This window comes from Arachis ipaensis, chromosome B04 (genome assembly GCF_000816755.2).
Source record: "Arachis ipaensis cultivar K30076 chromosome B04, Araip1.1, whole genome shotgun sequence".
Taxonomy (NCBI): Eukaryota; Viridiplantae; Streptophyta; class Magnoliopsida; order Fabales; family Fabaceae; genus Arachis; species Arachis ipaensis.
The window spans coordinates 116,246,543-116,261,848 of NC_029788.2; the positions used below are offsets into that span (position 1 = coordinate 116,246,543).

At 31.9% G+C, this 15,306-nt stretch overlaps 3 protein-coding genes across 5 annotated transcripts; 1 reads left to right on the plus strand and 2 right to left on the minus strand.

Moving 5' to 3' along the window:
* Positions 1,281 to 6,545, minus strand: LOC107639826 (shaggy-related protein kinase theta-like). 3 transcript variants are annotated; one of them, XM_016343440.2, is made up of 13 exons: positions 6,274 to 6,545; positions 5,819 to 6,004; positions 5,527 to 5,619; positions 5,368 to 5,427; positions 4,175 to 4,447; positions 3,996 to 4,070; positions 3,718 to 3,774; positions 3,468 to 3,608; positions 3,100 to 3,150; positions 2,503 to 2,598; positions 2,303 to 2,386; positions 2,094 to 2,196; positions 1,281 to 1,810 (listed from the first exon to the last, which is right to left on the minus strand). In XM_016343440.2, exons 1-13 carry the CDS (start codon positions 6,337 to 6,339, stop codon positions 1,749 to 1,751), a joined length of 1,347 nt encoding a protein of 448 aa, XP_016198926.1. In that variant the 5' UTR covers positions 6,340 to 6,545; the 3' UTR covers positions 1,281 to 1,748. The 3 variants fall into 3 exon arrangements, with proteins under 3 accessions (XP_016198926.1, XP_020977371.1, XP_016198927.1); XM_021121712.1 differs by having other exon boundaries at positions 5,819 to 5,877; positions 6,274 to 6,544; XM_016343441.2 differs by lacking the exon at positions 5,819 to 6,004.
* Positions 7,684 to 12,026, plus strand: LOC107639827 (phenylalanine--tRNA ligase, chloroplastic/mitochondrial). The gene is made up of 9 exons (XM_016343442.2): positions 7,684 to 8,015; positions 8,335 to 8,525; positions 8,665 to 8,884; positions 9,436 to 9,512; positions 9,848 to 10,027; positions 10,167 to 10,211; positions 10,773 to 10,877; positions 11,519 to 11,632; positions 11,738 to 12,026. The coding sequence occupies exons 1-9, from the start codon at positions 7,802 to 7,804 to the stop codon at positions 11,786 to 11,788; spliced, it is 1,197 nt and encodes a 398-aa protein (XP_016198928.1). The 5' UTR covers positions 7,684 to 7,801; the 3' UTR covers positions 11,789 to 12,026.
* LOC107637055 (receptor-like protein 12) lies at positions 11,851 to 15,231 on the minus strand. The gene has a single exon (XM_021121710.1). The coding sequence runs from the start codon at positions 15,187 to 15,189 to the stop codon at positions 12,214 to 12,216; it is 2,976 nt and encodes a 991-aa protein (XP_020977369.1). The 5' UTR covers positions 15,190 to 15,231; the 3' UTR covers positions 11,851 to 12,213.

Here is a 15,306-nt window from a genome sequence, read left to right on the forward strand (position 1 = left end):
TAAGGTAAAAAAATCTGTATATATAACCTTTTTATTTCTCATGCAATCTTTTTTTGTGAAAAACAATAATGTTATTTTTATTTTGATAATGTTATTTTTTTTATAAATTCATACAAATATACCATAAAAAAATCACTCATGAAGAGTAACATCATAAAAAATGAAAGTTGCATTATCATTGCTGCATTTTACCTTTTATGTACTTTAATAAGAGGAAAGTTTTCTAAATTATTTTCCAAGGCAAAGGAGGGTGGGGGGTTGATTGTGAAAGGGGTTTTAATGTTTAAAATGAAGGTAATTATATTCTGGATTCAATGTAGTCAATGGAATAATGGGATTCTTTGGGAACAAGGAATTGAAAATTTGTTGGTTTCTGTTTGCTTGTTTGTTTTAAAGAGTAACTAATTCAGAATCGGTTCCGCTACGTTACCAACAGCATATCTGTCAACTTCTGCCAACTCTTATTTATAATTGTATTTCATGGAAGTGTGTTCGTAGATGTGTCTATAGATGTGTCTAGTAAAAATGTCTTTTTTATAGCTGTGTTTAATAGAAGTGTCTTTATAGATATATTTTCTGAATGTGTCTCTTTATATATGTATTTAAAATATATTAATTATTAGACATATCCACGAACACACTTCCATGAAACACAATTATAAATAAGAGTTGGCAGAAGTTGGCAGATAATATGTTAGTACCCTATACTTTTCCATTCAGAATATATATTTCAGACTCAGAAGTCGATATTTTTTATGAGAACTCAACGGACGAACCAAATAATTAAATCAAAGCATTAACATTGGCCGTGGACTTTTCAAATGTTGTGGGTCAGTTTCAATTGGTATGAGTTGTTAAATAGTGATATTCAACTGAATCATTCCATTCCCACCGTTTATTAATGATTTTTTTTTCCTTTGATAAATTGCATATTTTTGTCTCTGAAATTATAAAATTGCATTAATTTAGTCTAAATTTGAAAAGGTTTTTGGGTCTTAGCTTCTTGAATATACCATCTTCACTCAATTAATAATGTTAAAATTTGTATTAATTTATACAACGCGTAGAATGTTTATTAGTAGTCATCAAACATATATTTACAAAGCATTAAACTTTATTTGTAGAGCATAATTGCGTCTTCATTTCTTTTAATGAAAACAAGATAAATTAAATAAACAAACGCCAAAAAGAATCTATAATGACCTGAATACTCCACATAATCCATTGAGAAAAACAGTGAAGTTTTAATTTAACGCACTATATAAAATAGGGGATAAAAGGATTGGAATTAAGAACTGATCATTAATTAATTATATTTGATAATTGAGGTATACATCGATCAAAAAATCTACTTAATTAAACAACAATGTAACCCTATCCCCAACCATACATTCCTACAATTGATCAAATAAACTAATTAATAACAACATGGTCTCTTGATATTATGGATGGTGGTCTTTAAAATGGTCCATCATAAAGAGGTTATTACACGGTGAGGTGTACATGTTAAGGTTCATAATTTTGTGTCATGTTTGTGCATAGGTTGGACAGCAAAGAAACCTAAACTGTTGTCTGTTATGGAAGATATATATATGTACATACATATATTATATAATATAATATAATAAAATTATTAATATTATATTATATATGTATGTATGTATGTGAAAACATTGCTGGTTTAATTTGAATATCTAATTAATCATCAAAAAACCATATCTACAAATAATGTGTCACAATTGCTTCAATTAATTTCTTGCATGCTCTGGAATTAGACGTCGACGCAACTCATCGGGTGCATCCGCTAGTTCTGCATCATTTCATTTAATTTCATTATTTAAACTAATAGCGATTGAAAAACAAAAAATAAAAATAATTTTACAATAAATTTATTATTTTTGACCAACAGTCAACAATATTTAAAAGTGTTGCTAAAACTGTGTTATGTTTAGACTGCTGGCAAAAAATACTCATCAATATCAATTAAAATTACTAGTTCTCAAACTTTTTTCGAAATAAAAACTAATTAAATTAAATAACCCGTATTTAACAAAGAAAAAAAAAAAGTAAAATTAGAAGAAGATTTAAATTACCTTGAGCTGTGAAATCAAACAAAGGTGGTAGTGGTCGCCCATTTGGCAAGGTTATGTTAGGGTTTCGGAGATCATCAAAGAATGGGTGAGCACACGCTTCCAACTAACAAATAAAATAAAATTACAGTGATTATATTTATTTACAATAATGGTAAAATTAAATTAAAAAAAAAGAGAGAGTATTTCTAACAGTTAATTAAGTTTCTTACAGCAGTGCAACGTAGATTAGGTGAATATTGAAGCATCCTTGAGACTAGATCTATTGCTTGAGGAGGCATTGCCTTGGGAAAAACCTGAATCATTTAATAATATAGTTAATTAAATATTCGGTTGGTCATATTTATCAATTACTATATAATTAAATTACAAATGTTAGGTGAGAACTAAGAAACAAAAGATTATTGCTGACCTTATGCCATGGATGAGCTTTTATTTGCGGAAACTTAAACTCGTTGTAATTTGGATTCATGCACTTTATTTCTTCTTTGGTTGGTGTTCCCAAAATCTATATATATGTCAGATATTTACCCTTATTAGATGAAGTAACAAAATGTAAGACTGCACTTGCAATAAGAAATAAGTGAATTTTATAGAGTCTATAATTTAGTGTCTAATATTTATTTAATTTATTTTTTATGATAAATTTTAAATATTTAATAATTATTTATTTTTATATTTTTAAAATTAAATATTAATTTTTGATTTTTTTTATTGATCAATATTTTTCGTTAATATTTTAATTTTATATTATTAGAATTTAAAATTTAGTATTTAAGATTTAGAATTGGTAAATATCGATAAAAAATAATAAATTTTATTGATAATGTATTATTAGTCTTAATATTTTATATATTACTCTTTTTTTGTTGGAAAATTCGTTTGTTAAAGTATATATCACAACAAAATATGTAACATTTAGATATATTGATGTAACGATATACCTAAATGTGACAACGATGGATAAATAAAAATAAAAAATAAAAAAAGAAGACAACAACTTTATTACCTTAATAATCTCTACTAATTGATCCACCCCACTCTCTCCAGGAAACATTGGCTGCAAATAAGACATCATTTTCATAAATAAGAATCAATATGAAACAAAAGGAAGGATGTAATTGAATGTCAAAATTTATACTTACAATATATTAAAATTAAACCCTTATTTAATTATAAGCAGAATCTATTTTAAAAATTCAAATAATATTATTATCTTCAATCCTAACAAGCGTCTATTTTTAAAAATTTATTTGGTTATAAATATCTACTAGAAATAATGAAAGAATCAAAGGAAAAAAAAAGGAAGTTAATAAAAAAAAAACATTTTATACCATGAATTAAATTTATCTAACATAAAATTAAGAGGTTTCTAACCTGTCCTAACATAAGCTCAGCTAAAACACAACCAGCTGACCAAACATCTATGGCAGTTGTGTATTCTGTTGCCCCAAAAATTAGTTCTGGAGCTCTATAATACCTTGAGCATATGTATGATATGTTTGGTTCACCAGGCACCTAAAATAATAAATTCAAGTTCAATAATATCACAACATTATTAGGCACATCATAAGATTTTTTTAATTTGATTATAAAAAATAAAATAAAAATAAGAGCATATACATACCAACATCTTTGCACTCCCAAAATCACATATCTTTAACTGATGAGTTTGGGGGTTAACCTATCATATGTAAAACAATTTGACAAAAATAAGTAATAAAAATCTTCAATGAACAATAATTTTATTTGTTACTATACTATTACAAATTATCACGCGAGACGACAAATTACCGACGAACAGACCGTCAATAAAAGTTAAGATTTTAAAAAATATGCAAAAAAATCTAATTTTGACGAAATCAACAGATTAAAATATTTAAGTAAAATTGTAAAATATCATACCAAGAGATTTTGGGGCTTGATGTCACGGTGACACACATTGATCACATGATGCAAATAATTTAAACCACGGCATATCTACAAGGAGTTTTACCAAAAGGAAAAAAAAGTCAATATAAAAAAGAGAATTTAAAGAAAAAAAAAAGTGATGGAATTGAAGTATGAATAATTTTGAGACTTACTTGGTATGCATATAGTTGAATATAAATTGTAGGCATATGTTGGTGCACCCTGACATATTGCTTTGAGACTCTATAGACAGTTTCAGGAACATACTCCAAAACAAGATTAAGGTACAATTCATCTTTATTTGCCATTGAATAGAAGCAATGCTTTAGTTTAAGAACATTTGTATGGTCAAGAATTCTCATCACTTGCAGTTCCCTGTTCTTGTATCTCTTGTCTTGCAACACTTTCTTTATTGCAACTAATTCACCCGTTTCAACACACTTAGCCTACATCATATATATTCAAACCATAAGAATTATTATAAATTAATATGTGTAATAATAATTATAAATATCAAATTAATAAAGATGTCAAGTATTGGCTGAGATTCTAGTTGGTTAAGCATTGGCGGTTTTAGAAGCTTCAATTACAATTACAATTACAAACTGAAATAATGCTCCATTTTTATAATATTATTTATTGCCTTTTTGTTTTGGAAATAAATACAAAATATTGGTTAGTTGACTTAGATTCAATATTTCGAATTTCTTTGGGCCCTGTGTATAGTTGTTGGGTTGTATTTTGATTTTTTGGTCATGAAAGACTAACAATGAAAGTAGTACTAGGCTTTGAAAATCCAGATAAGGACAATTGAAGTTGGCAAAGTACAATTCATAACTCATTATAACTTAGAAAAGTACACACAAGACAACACACCCCATTAAGGAAGTAACAAACTTCATTGTTGTGTTGCATATATAATTACAATGAATTTCAAGAGAAAATATGAATATTTTCAAAATGAAAAATGAAAAATGAAGTATCCAGTTGTTCTTCTTACAGGTCAAGTTATTTATTGTAGGTTTATCTCAAAATTTATGCAAAAAAATTATCATCTGAAATGATGTGATAATATAAGATTTTGTAGCATCGCTAATTTATAGGATATATGTATTAAAATTGCAATTGAAGCTCTTAAATCGCTACTTAGGCAGCACTCCGTTCACATGCATAGTTTATTTATACGGTAATGTTAGGGAGACAAAAAAAAAAAAAAAAACAGTCAGAACTTACTTTATTTAACATTTATTAATTATTATAACAATTAATGAATATTAAATAAAGTAAGTTATAACTATTTTTGACTAATTTTTTTTATTACCAAACATTTTCAATAAAACAATAATGATGCAATGAATATGAATACCTGATAAACAACACCAAAAGAACCGGTACCAACCACACGTTCTGCCATGTATGAGATTGTCTAACATAGTCATCAATATTAATTAGAGTTAGTTGTTAGCCCAAAATAATTAATTAATTAATGGAGTGATGATGTGATCCATAAGAAAGAAGACATCACCTGTTTTGATAGTCCATCGCGACCAGTAATAGCAGTAGTGATTATTTGACCTGTTTCTGTTCCATTACCATTCACTATTGTTGCTTCTATATCCTGGATACAACCACCTCAATTATTGTTATTATTATTATTCTTTTTCAAAATAATAACTTGTTTCATAAGTATGTATGTGCTTATTAATTACTTTGCAATGAATAAGAGAGTTAGAAATGATTTTACATTTTACATAGTACTCTATGTTATATAGAAAAAAAAAAATATATTGAATGATAATTAATTAATAATTAAGTACCTTTCCATTGTTGTTTTTGCTTTTCTCATCCCTAATTTTGATTTCGTGCAATTCTTTAGCTACATTTTTGGAATTAGATGTTCCATTAGCTTCTTTTATGTGATGCCCCCTATCATTACTATCATTTGCGTTGCTTTCAATATCGTCACCAAAGTTATCTCCATTTGTCATAAAATCATCCCCTCCCTCAAAACAACAACAAAATAATAATAATAAACCTCATTAGGAAATGACTCTTAAAAATTATAATATGATATGAATTACAACATAAAGTGATTAAAATTATGTCCCATTTTTTATTTTCGTTGAAACAGTTTTTTTCTCCCTCTTTTTACTAGATGAAATAAATGTTAAACATCTGAAAGAAAAAAAAAATACAAGAAAAATAGAAACAAACTAAAAATAAATGTTTTAAGATCTTTAAATTAGGAAAAAAAAAAAGGCATTAAGCTTACAGAATCTGGAAGAAGAGAAGTCTTGCCAGCAGCAATGCTTTTCAACTTTCTCATCATATTATTCATGGTGGTTTGTTTGCAGCCCCCACAACAAAACACAAATCCAAACCTTAACAAATACCTTCAAATCTCTCCCAAACTTTTTTTTATTATTATTAAAATGCAGAATAAACAGAAAGAGAGAGATGAAGAAGGTGGTTTTTCTCTCTCTTTCTTTACCCCAGTTTTCTCACAAACAAAGAAAGGGGACAAAGAAATTGAGAGAAAATGGATGCACAAGGCAACACAAACCTTAATTATATTATGAACACATACACCTTTCTATTTTTCCTCTGTCCCTTCCCTAAATGGAGTGCTACGTGGCACTTTTTTTATTTCAACGGTTAAGCCTGGCTCATCATCAAACCCAATCATTGTTACTCTTAATTAATTAGTCAAACCTAAGATCTTCACCATTGATTATTGAGTTAAGACAATCAAGATCTTCTAGTTGAAATTAAAGTACCATTTTAGGAGAGGTTAGATTATGGAAAATGAAGTTTCGGATTCAGATGAGATATGAACGGCATGTTCGTGGGTGTAACATGCTTCTAACAATAGATTATGCGACACTTCAGGACAACACTGTAATTTTAAAAATACTATTATTACTTTAAATCTTCTTAGTAAATTTTTCTTAGTAAATTGTAAGAAAAAAAGAAGAGAGATTAATGTGTTCAAAAAACATTAAGAATTTTGAATTCATAAAATAAAATGAAGAAAAACTAGTGTATGGACTAATTTATGGGTGTGTGACGTAGTACAAAATTCGTCTCCAATAATGATTTCATTTTATTAATTCTTTTTTGAAAAAATAAATAGTCTCTCTTAATTTTATTTTTAAATTTTTTTAACAAACAAAATTTGCCCCCGTAATTACGCTTTTTAAATTTTTATTTTGAAAAAACACTAAAAATCCCATTGATTTGGTACTTAAAAAATTGTTTTTTTGAAAAAACACTAAACTCTCCAACAGATTTAGTGTTTCATAAAAAAAAAAAAAGAAATTTGAATTCGTCCCTAGATACTTGAAATAAAATAGTGAGAGTGATTTGCAAATGTTGAGATTTTTGGAAAATACTAAAAAACCAGTTTTGACAATTCCACATAAATCCTGAATATCAAAATGCTTTTGGTTCCTATATAAGCCCAAATTTTATACTACAAAAACGAAACTTTTTATCCTCGTACTATTATTTTTGTAGCGTTGAGCTTGGGCTTATATAGAGACAAAAACCATTTTGATAATAGAATAACTATGAGGATAAAAATTAAAGTAAGCCAATACCAAAAAAAATCAAGTAAGAAAATAATGCAACCGAATCACCGACCCGATAAGAAAACGGGCTGAGTCAGCATTCTTTATTCTCTCTCTCTTTCTCTTTCTTTTCTGTGTGCGTGGAAGTGTTGTGGCCACCCAAAAACGACGGCGTTGCGGGTGAGGCTTAACGCTTCGCACTGAAACACCACTGAACAGTGAACGAAAGCCATGGCAACGATTCTATCCTTCTCTTTCGTGCAACTCCAATCTTCTCTCTTTCGTCAACGTACCAATCTTCTCACAAGAACCTTCGCTTTTTCTTCGTCCTTCTCTTCTTCCTCTTCAGCTGCTTCTATCTCTGCTCCCAACCTTTCCCGCAAGAAATGGAAGCAACCTGTTTTCTCAGCGCTCGACCTCGGCGGAGTCAAGGTTAACAGAGAAGGTCAGAGCTATCCGTTACTGTTTTTCTTAACAATTCAATGATGTTTATGATGCTTTTATATGCTGTTTGATCTGAAATCTCTTGCTGTGTTTCATGATACTTCAAAAGAGAGGAGTTTTACTTGTTTACAATTAGAATGCAAGCCTAATTGAAAGTGAAGTGATTTCATGAAAGTTCCAAGATTGAGTTTTTCAATTTTTATATGTTATACTTTTTTTTTTTTTTTGTCACAGTTTAATGTGTTTATAATTTTGTGGTGTTGATATGTTTGTTCTGTGCTTAATAGAATTCTGATTAGTTTGTCTTGGTGGTAACATAGATGTGGTGAGGGACGATCCTACGAATAATGTGCCAGACAATATATTTTCAAAGTTAGGAGTGCAGCTCCATAGGAGAGATCAACACCCTCTTGGGATACTCAAGAATGCAATATACGAGTATTTTGACACAAATTATTCAAATAAGTACAATAAGTTCGATGATCTTAGTCCTATTGTTTCAGTGAAGGAGGTATGACATGAAACAGTTGAAGAGCTAGTTGTGCTTTTGCTTTGTGTCGTTCTTGTTGTAGATTTTGTTTAGCAAATTGATTGTTGTTGTTGTTGATGTTCCATTTTGTTTCAGTGTGATGATCTTCTTGTCCTTGCAGAATTTTGATGATGTCTTGGTTCCGGAAGATCATGTGAGTAGAAGCTATAATGATACGTACTATGTCGACCCTCAAACTGTTTTGAGATGCCATACAAGTGCTCATCAGGCTGAATTATTGAGAAGTGGTTACACTCATTTCCTTGTTACCGGTGATGTTTACCGTAGGGACTCAATTGATTCAACTCATTATCCTGTCTTCCATGCACGCCATTTATTTGGTATTTCTTAATGGCCAATACACACTTTTTGGTGCTAGTTGCTGCAAATTGATAATTTATTAGGACTCGTAAGATGGATTAGTTAAAGAAAGTAGATTAATCATTGTAAATGATAGAAACAAATATTGATTGCATTTGCATATACAGTGTACCTCTGTACATGCATATTGTATTATTCATGACAAGATAGAAAGATATTTCAACAGACTCTGTAGAATGATTCTAGTTATGGAGTCATCCAACAAAGTCTCCTTCAGCTAAGAGAATACATATTATATACAAGTAATCATAAATTAATGGGATTGCTCATTCATAATTTCTGAGCAGAAAGAAAACCCTTTCAACAGGAAATTGGAAATATGAAGTTTTTAGGATGGTTATATTATTGTACTCCTGGAATAATAGGGTAGAATCTGCTAGAAAATTATATTTGAAGCAGTCTAGTTGTGAACTTTTGATAGTCCTTTTAAGCCAACTTGCAAACTGATTATCTGTAATATTTTCCCATCTGCTCTTTTCTCTGTCTCATGGAGTTAAATGATTAATTTCAGGTTCTGTGGAAATGCGCTGGGTGGATACTTATTTCCCATTTACTAATCCATCATTTGAACTTGAAATATACTTCAAGGTATGCTATGGTCATGATTATGAGATTATCTCTTTAACACATTGGGTTTACAAAATGAAATTGCTAAATAAATGTAGGTTAGGACTTAGGAGATGACCAAAAGTTAAACATTTGTCACTAGATCATTCCATGCCATCCAGCTATTTATGTTTTTAGTAGTCAATACTCACACTTTTCAACCATCTTTAATTCAGAGATGCAGCTTAAGCAATGTGATCGGCTTTCCTTTATTTATCATTTTTAGGCTTGTGTCCTTTCCCCTCTTCTCTCATATTTTCTTTCTGTATTGTTCTGATTCTAATTTTATATATTGCTTATTTTTTCTTTTATTCCAGGAAAAGTGGTTGGAGGTTTTGGGCTGTGGAGTGACAGAGCAAGAGATTCTAAGAAAAAATGGGAAGCCAAACAATGTTGCTTGGGCATTTGGCCTAGGATTGGAGAGGCTAGCAATGGTTTTATTTGACATACCAGATATTCGTCTCTTTTGGTCAAATGATGAGCGATTTACCTCCCAGGTATTTTTTGGATTTGTTCAGAAGACATATATGATTTTCTAATCTTGAGAATCACATTATTGTGCTATAAGTGTCATTCTTTTAGGATCTCTAACATGCTATTCTTGTCATTTTCTTTGGTGATATATTTTGAACACAGTTCTCAGAGGGCCAGTTGGGAGTCAAATTTAAGCCATTTTCAAAGGTAACTTTTACACTGTATCTGTGTGCTTGCCCTTAGGTGTTGACATTTATTGTTAATCAGCCGTGTAGTGTATATTCATCACTGAGAATATTGTTTTCCTGAGATATGTTATCACATTTGAAATGTGTTTGAGAAAGTTCCATGTTATCAAAGTTAAGATAGCCCACATAATTTGTTATAGAAAACTATATTTATATGTCTTCTTTTGTTGTTAAGATAGAAAGTGTGGTGAGAATTTTGATGATCTAAAATCTAAATGATGAGATATCTAGGAATGTGGTTTTGATGCTTCGCTATGTCAAGGTTCAAGGGCCTTTGTGATCAAGTTCCTGCTTTTATTTGTTTGTTTAGTTTCATTCTTGCCCAAAGATGCTTATCCTATTTGTAAATCTCAAACTAGAGGGTCTTCAACTGAATAGTCTTACTGGCATTCATCTTTTGCCGGGAACTTAGTGGGTTTATGTGCTGTTTATGGTTGGCTGTCCAGTTTTCGATTAGAAGAAATTAGCAAAATTCTAACTGAGAATTCTAACTCTTTTTCTCTCTATTTTTCTTCCACAGTATCCACCTTGTTACAAGGACATCAGTTTCTGGATCAATGAATCATTTACTGAAAACAATCTGTGTGAACTTGTCAGAGGAATTGCTGGGGATCTTGTAGAAGAGGTAATTCTTTGAAAGTTCTAGTGAACCTTTTCTCTTGGATTTAAATGTATGTGGATTATCAGTGTTGCTGTTTCCTGAATGTCTAATGGATTGCAAATGTATCTGGGGTGATCTGATCTGGAATTGAAAATTGGGGGTAATGATATCTTCCCAAGTCATCATAGCACCAAGCGTTAATAATAAACTCACTAAATTGTTAGGCAGAAGCTGAAATAATCTGTTCACAGTATTATTATCAGCTGAAACTAATGTGATTCAGTTTAAGGGAACAAGTTGCTAAACCAACCAAAAGATCGGAGTGGGCATTTGCAACACCATTTTGCTTGGCAAAGGCTGTAACACAATATGCATGAATTGTAACTTGATATCAGGAATCATAAAATAGATTCCCATGGTTTCTAATGAAGCAACTTTACATTTACCATCCTTTCATGGTCAATTATTTGCCTCTTCTCCTTTGTTTATTTGTTTTTTGTTTGTTCTTTCCTAACCCCCTTTCTCCTCCTCCTCCTCCTCCTTTCTCTTTTTCCGAAAAATTTTAATTGGATCAGTTAGGTGTTCTCATTCTTTCTTCCTTTCTGATGCACCAAATGAAAAATGTTGACCTGTTCCTTCCTCTTTTTTGCCTTTTGAAATTGTAGGTGCAATTAATAGACAATTTTACCAACAAGAAAGGAATGACCAGCCACTGCTATAGGATTGCATATAGGTCTATGGAACGTTCTCTTACTGATGATGAAATTAACGATCTGCAGGTATTAAATTTATTTAATTCCTTCTTTTAGAGTCAATCTTGGTCTTATAATGTCTATTTTGTTTGGGAAGTTACTAAACCCCAACCCCAATCTTTTTAAACGCAGTGGAAAGTAAGAGATCAGGTGCAAAGCAAATTAAATGTTGTGTTAAGATGAGCTCTGATGTCCTTATGATTATGAAGAGTTGCTGTTTGTTCTCAATTTTGTTCATGTATAGATCTTTTTCCTCCTCCGAGCATGTGATTCATGCTATAGACCGATATATGTATTATTCCATTTTTGCATGGTCAAAATACACTGCTATAAACAGGATTTTGTATCCTCATTTTCCTTGACATGATGTTTCCACCGCACAAGTAAAAATAGTAAGAGCAGACTTGCATCTATTCCTCGTATCATTGCTCTATAAAAGACTCTTCTCTTAAATTTTAAACAGTGAGGTTAACATAAGAACTCTTTTATTATTCAAACCTTTTATTACTATATCACTTTTAATGGCTTACACATATTACAAGAGCATATAGGAAATTCTTACTACAAAACAGACTACTACAGGACTTAAAAGGGGTAAGAAAAGCAATCTAGCAAAGTAATTTCTTACTTTTTAACCATGCAAGAATATCTAAACCGAAAGCATTTCCAAGTGCCAGTCCAGCAACAACTCCTCCTCCGTATCCGATCAGAATTATTTTCCAATCGAATTCAATGATAGATCCTAAGTCATAATCACTATCAAGTCTTGTCGGGAAAAACCAATTACCATCACATTTCTTCTTCAACTGAATCCCACACAGGCCTTGGTTTCCCGCGAAGCAGTTGCCTTCAAACGTGGAAAATTGATTGTTTTCTGGTATAGGACCTGAGAGTTTGTTAAAGGACACATTGAAAAACTCCAAAAAGGTGAGTTCTGCTAATTCTTGGGGAATTTTTCCCGACAGACTATTGAGGGAAAGATCAAGTGCTTCAAGGTTTGTGAGCTTTCTAAAGGAAGATGGAATCTCACCAGTAAAGAAGTTATTGGACATGTTGAACAAAACAAGACTCTTGAGATCCCCCAAAACAGATGGAATCTCTCCTGAAATTCTGTTATTTGAAATATCAATGGCTACCATGCAGTAAAATAGTTCCTGAAGTCGCTCATAATCCGTGACAACCCCTTTGTTAGACATTGTGAATGAATAGGTAACATAAGTAAGCCAATTTTTTCCCACAATATTGACAGTCGAATCCTCATATTTTAATTGACTTATGTTGGAAGTTGTCATGGACTTCAAATTCTTGATCATCTTTGGAATCAAATTTCCAGAGAATTTATTGTGGGAAAGATCAAGAATGTGAAGCTTTGGAAATGTGCATATACTTGGACAATTAATAGTTCCATGAAATTCATTAAAACGTAAGCCGATAACTTTCAGCTCAGGAAGTGATCCCAACCAGTAGGGAAACGAGTCATTGATCACGTTATAGCTCACGTCAAGAAACTCAAGCATTCTACAATTGACCAATTCTCTTGGCAGCTGGCCTTGCAAATTGTTGTCAGCGAGATTAATCATCTTAAGTGCACTTCCCATGACATATGTTTGAGGAAGATGGCCAAACAATTTGTTCCCTTTTAGCTTCATGATTTGAAGAGATTGGCTAGAGCTTCCCAAACATGATGGAATGGTGCCACTTAAGTTGTTATACGCCAGATCAAGCACCACAAGTGATTTTATATTGCAGATCAATGGAGATATTTCTCCTGTCAATGAACTCTTGGCAATGGCCAAATTTTGAAGACTTTTTTTCTCCCAAATCCAGTCAGGTACTACTGACATGAAATTATTGTTTGATAAGCTCAGAGATTCCAAATGATCCAAGTGTTGCAAAAAAGATGGGAACTCAACCAAATTACATGAATTCAAACCTGCAACTTCTAATGGAAGAAGGGTTCCATTGGAAGAACCTTTCCCCGGGAGCAAAGAGAGTTTGTTGTCGGATAAAGAAAGATAAATAAGCATTTTGAACTGCAAAAACATGTCACTCTCAAACTTTCCTTCCAACGAATTATCACTAAGAGAAAGTGTTGCAAGATTCTCTAGTGAAAACAGAGAGTGAGGAATTTCACCTTGAAGGTAATTTTCATCAAGAGCCAACTCCTGCAAGCCAGTTAGGTTCATTATCCAAGTTGGAATTCCACCAGTTAAATTGCATTGCTCCAAGTATAAGACCTCAAGTGGGGAAAGGGTAGCATTGAAGGAACCTTTTTTGTTGAGCAAAGATAGTTTGTTGTAAGACAAATAAAGGTAAGAAAGCCTTCTCATCTTCAAAAACAATCCAAGCTCTAGTTTCCCTTGCAACCAGTTGGATTCTAGATCAACAGTTGTAAGATTGTCCATTCTTAAAAGAGAGTGTGGGATTTCACCATGAAATGTATTGTTGTAAAGACGCAAGTGATTTAAAGATGTTAGGTTCATTATCCAAGATGGTATCTCACCAGTTAAGTTGCATCTTCCTAAGTTTAAGTAAGATAGCTGGGTGAGATTCACAAAAAATTCTGGGAAGGTTCCAATGGTTAACCCGCTGGAAAAAAGGTTTAGATGCACCAGCTGATTGAGGTTGCCGAACGAAGAAGGAACAGATCCTTGGAAATTGCATTCTGCAATGGACAACCATTTTAAAGAAGTAAGATTACCAATGGATGTTGGTATTCTACCTCCAAAATTTGTTGCAGGGATAATCAACTTGCTAACGAGTGCCCTTGACTGGAAATCAGGAATCACACCATTAAGGTTATGGTTTTCAGCCAAAACCAAAGTTGTCAAGTTTGGAAGATGGAATATTCCAACTGGAAATTCACCATACAGGTCACAATGGGAAAGATCAAGACTTTGCAGATATGTGAGGTTTGTGAGTACATCGGGCACAGATGATGAAATATTTACACAACTAAGATGAAGTTCTTCAAGCCTAATTGTGTTTTGAACTAAGCTTCTTAGAGTGGATATGCTGAGTAGCAATTGGTTGTTAAGTGGATCATCAGGAGGATCTAACACAGTAAAGCTACTTAGATCAAGAGACAACAAGTTTGACAAACGGGAAACCTCTGGCGGGATTTCACCGGAAAACGTTGTCTCGCTAGCATGAGAAAGATCGAGGTATCTTAGTTGTGAAAAGTTACCTATCTTGGTTGGAATTTGAGAGTGGTTGAAGTTATTGTCAGAAAGATCAAGGCTTTGAAGGTTTACAAGAGAAAACAGACTGCTATTAGCATCTATTGATCCATACAGCTGGCTGCTACTCAGATCAATGCCAATCACATGACCGGTGACCTCGTCGCATTCGATACCATCCCAAGAGCAGCAATCTATGCTTGGCATCCAAGAAACAGTTTTGGGATAGCTAAAATGATTATAAGAAGCAAACTTACTAATCACAAAGCTTTCCTTAAACTGCAACAAAGCATTGCTTTCAGTTCCATGACATTGGTGACCGTTTATGATAGTGGACAATGAGAAGAGCAATGAAAAAAGAAAAAGAAAATGTGTTTGAAAAACAAGAGACCATAACGATCCCATGGTGTATTAGTAAGTTTAGTGCAATGCAAATATTGAGATGACAAGTTTAGAACACACCAAATGGCTTTTATAGAGAAACAACTCTCCCTGGAACGGTAAAAATAGGGGTAGCCGAAA